Source organism: Eurypyga helias, unplaced genomic scaffold (assembly GCF_000690775.1).
Source record: "Eurypyga helias isolate BGI_N326 unplaced genomic scaffold, ASM69077v1 C15888541, whole genome shotgun sequence".
In the NCBI taxonomy this organism is placed as follows: Eukaryota; Metazoa; Chordata; class Aves; order Eurypygiformes; family Eurypygidae; genus Eurypyga; species Eurypyga helias.
This window is the reverse complement of record NW_010285525.1, coordinates 1-1,911: the sequence shown is the minus strand read 5'-3', so window position 1 is coordinate 1,911 and position 1,911 is coordinate 1. Positions and strand designations below refer to the sequence as shown.

The following is a 1,911-nucleotide window of genomic DNA, read 5'->3' as shown; positions in this document are numbered from 1 at the left end:
CCACCCCAGCCACGAATATCTGTCCTCATGGAAGGGTACGCTGCGTGCACTCCAGAGATGCAACTGCTAGCTTGACTAACCAAATCCTCTCAAGCCAATTCTGATACAACTATGTGGAGACGTGGATGTCCATCCTTTCCAGGCACACAGCTCTACTTCGTCACTAGATGTCATCTCCGAAACAGCAGCCCATTAGGCAGATAAAGATATACCCCCATAGTTTAGTACATCGCTCTTAAGATCATGAAATATCCAGCAATGATTGTCCAGATAAAATGGATAACTAATACAAGGGAGCAGGAATTTTGGAGGAGGGAGGTGGGGATATAGGGAAAAAAAATCAGCAAGAAACTAGTCTTTGTTCACTCTGCCTCTCATCAAACAACTGGGAGGAGAGGTAGGGTTATTTTCCAGTAATTGCTCCTACATCACGAAGCAATATCCTTTGCTTCTCTTTCAGTCACTGTTCTGGTGCTCATGATCATCGCCTGCAGTTGCTGGTGCTATAGCTGCTGTAGCTGCCACGGACGTCCCGACCACAGGCGCAGGAAGATCCAAGTCTGCCCAGCTGTCTAGCTGTGAAGTGCAGCGAGAGGCGACACAACCTACTAACCAAGGACATGCATGGACATTCAGTCCCAGGGGAATGACTTTCTCACTAGCTCACTGAAAATGGCAATAACAATATTAATTAATATGATTCAGAGAACCAGAAATCACGACTTGGAATTCCTTTTTTCTGTGACAGCCACTGCTGGGCTCCATGGCGTGACCAGAAAGGTAATGCTACTTTACCATCACTGTCTCCTCCTTCTGGGGTGGGGTGGGGGTACATGGACACATGCTGCCAAGAAAACAGCCACGCTTTCCCTCTGACAGCCCTGCAGCTGCGCCAGCCAAGGATTCCCTTTGGGAGCGTGGAGCCACAACACCAAAGCAGAGAACAGGTAAGCTGCCACACGCCAGGCAGCACCCACTCTCTTCGCAAGTGGTTCATCCAGAAGGATGACGCTGGGCGCTAGTAAAACCCACTGACGTCACTGGGAGGTCCACACGACCACTACGTCTTGGATCAAACCTGCTCTCTTAAAAGCCACCCTCAACAGACACGTTTAGCTGAGACGTCTCTGGAAAACCAATGGTGGACCTCCTGACCCAGACATGCCGGCTGCGGCTCCGAGTCCAGCTGGTGACAAACGCTCGGGGTTACAACGGTGTGAAACTGCCAAAGAGAAAGCACGTGCAATACCCTTTGTAAACAGAAAGATGAAGGCAAAAGGGAAAAACTCATCAATGCTATGGCTTAATTTGATCATTCTGCTGCTAATCGCGCTCCCACCCCCTGTGAGGTTCTGCTCTTTGGCTTATTGGAGGTGAATGGTTCTTACAGAGCATGGGAGTTACAGGGGATGACCAAACCCCTGCCCTAACTTGAGGGACCTGTGTGCCTGACTCCCTGCACTGTGTGCAGTTTATGTTAGAGGACATAAACATTCTGCCTAAGGCAGATTACTGGCATACACAAAGGCGTTTCAGAGCACTGCCACACAGTACGGTAACCGTCACTTCGGGGTACGCGCAGCAGCTGACAGCAGGCACTGTGGCAAAACAGAGTGAGAATGGGCTGCGTGGCTGAAGCTAACAAGTGCAAATAAATCCCTTTTCTGTGCTGCAGCTACTGGGTATGTTTGGTTTACACTTCGGTGAACTTCAGAAAGGGATTTGTGTAAGTACCAGGCTGCGGTGCCAGCCACGACTCATAACAGGGACAGCCGAACGGAAGACCCTCATACTACACCTAACTGTAAGCCGCTGGTCTTGCTTTCAGCCCCAAATGCAAAACCAACCACCTATATGAGAAGGTATAAAGTTACATGTGTATAGATGACATGAGGAAGAAGTTCTTCCCAG

General features: G+C 49.5%; 1 protein-coding gene across 1 annotated transcript; it reads left to right on the top strand.

The window, feature by feature from the left end:
* Nucleotides 1-460: 460 nt before the first annotated feature.
* Nucleotides 461-576, top strand: LOC104515902 (small integral membrane protein 5-like; the record flags this gene model as incomplete). Its single annotated transcript, XM_010160057.1, has 1 exon — nucleotides 461-576. A coding segment is annotated over one exon (116 nt), but the record flags the coding sequence as incomplete, so codon positions are not given.
* Nucleotides 577-1,911: the final 1,335 nt, after the last annotated feature.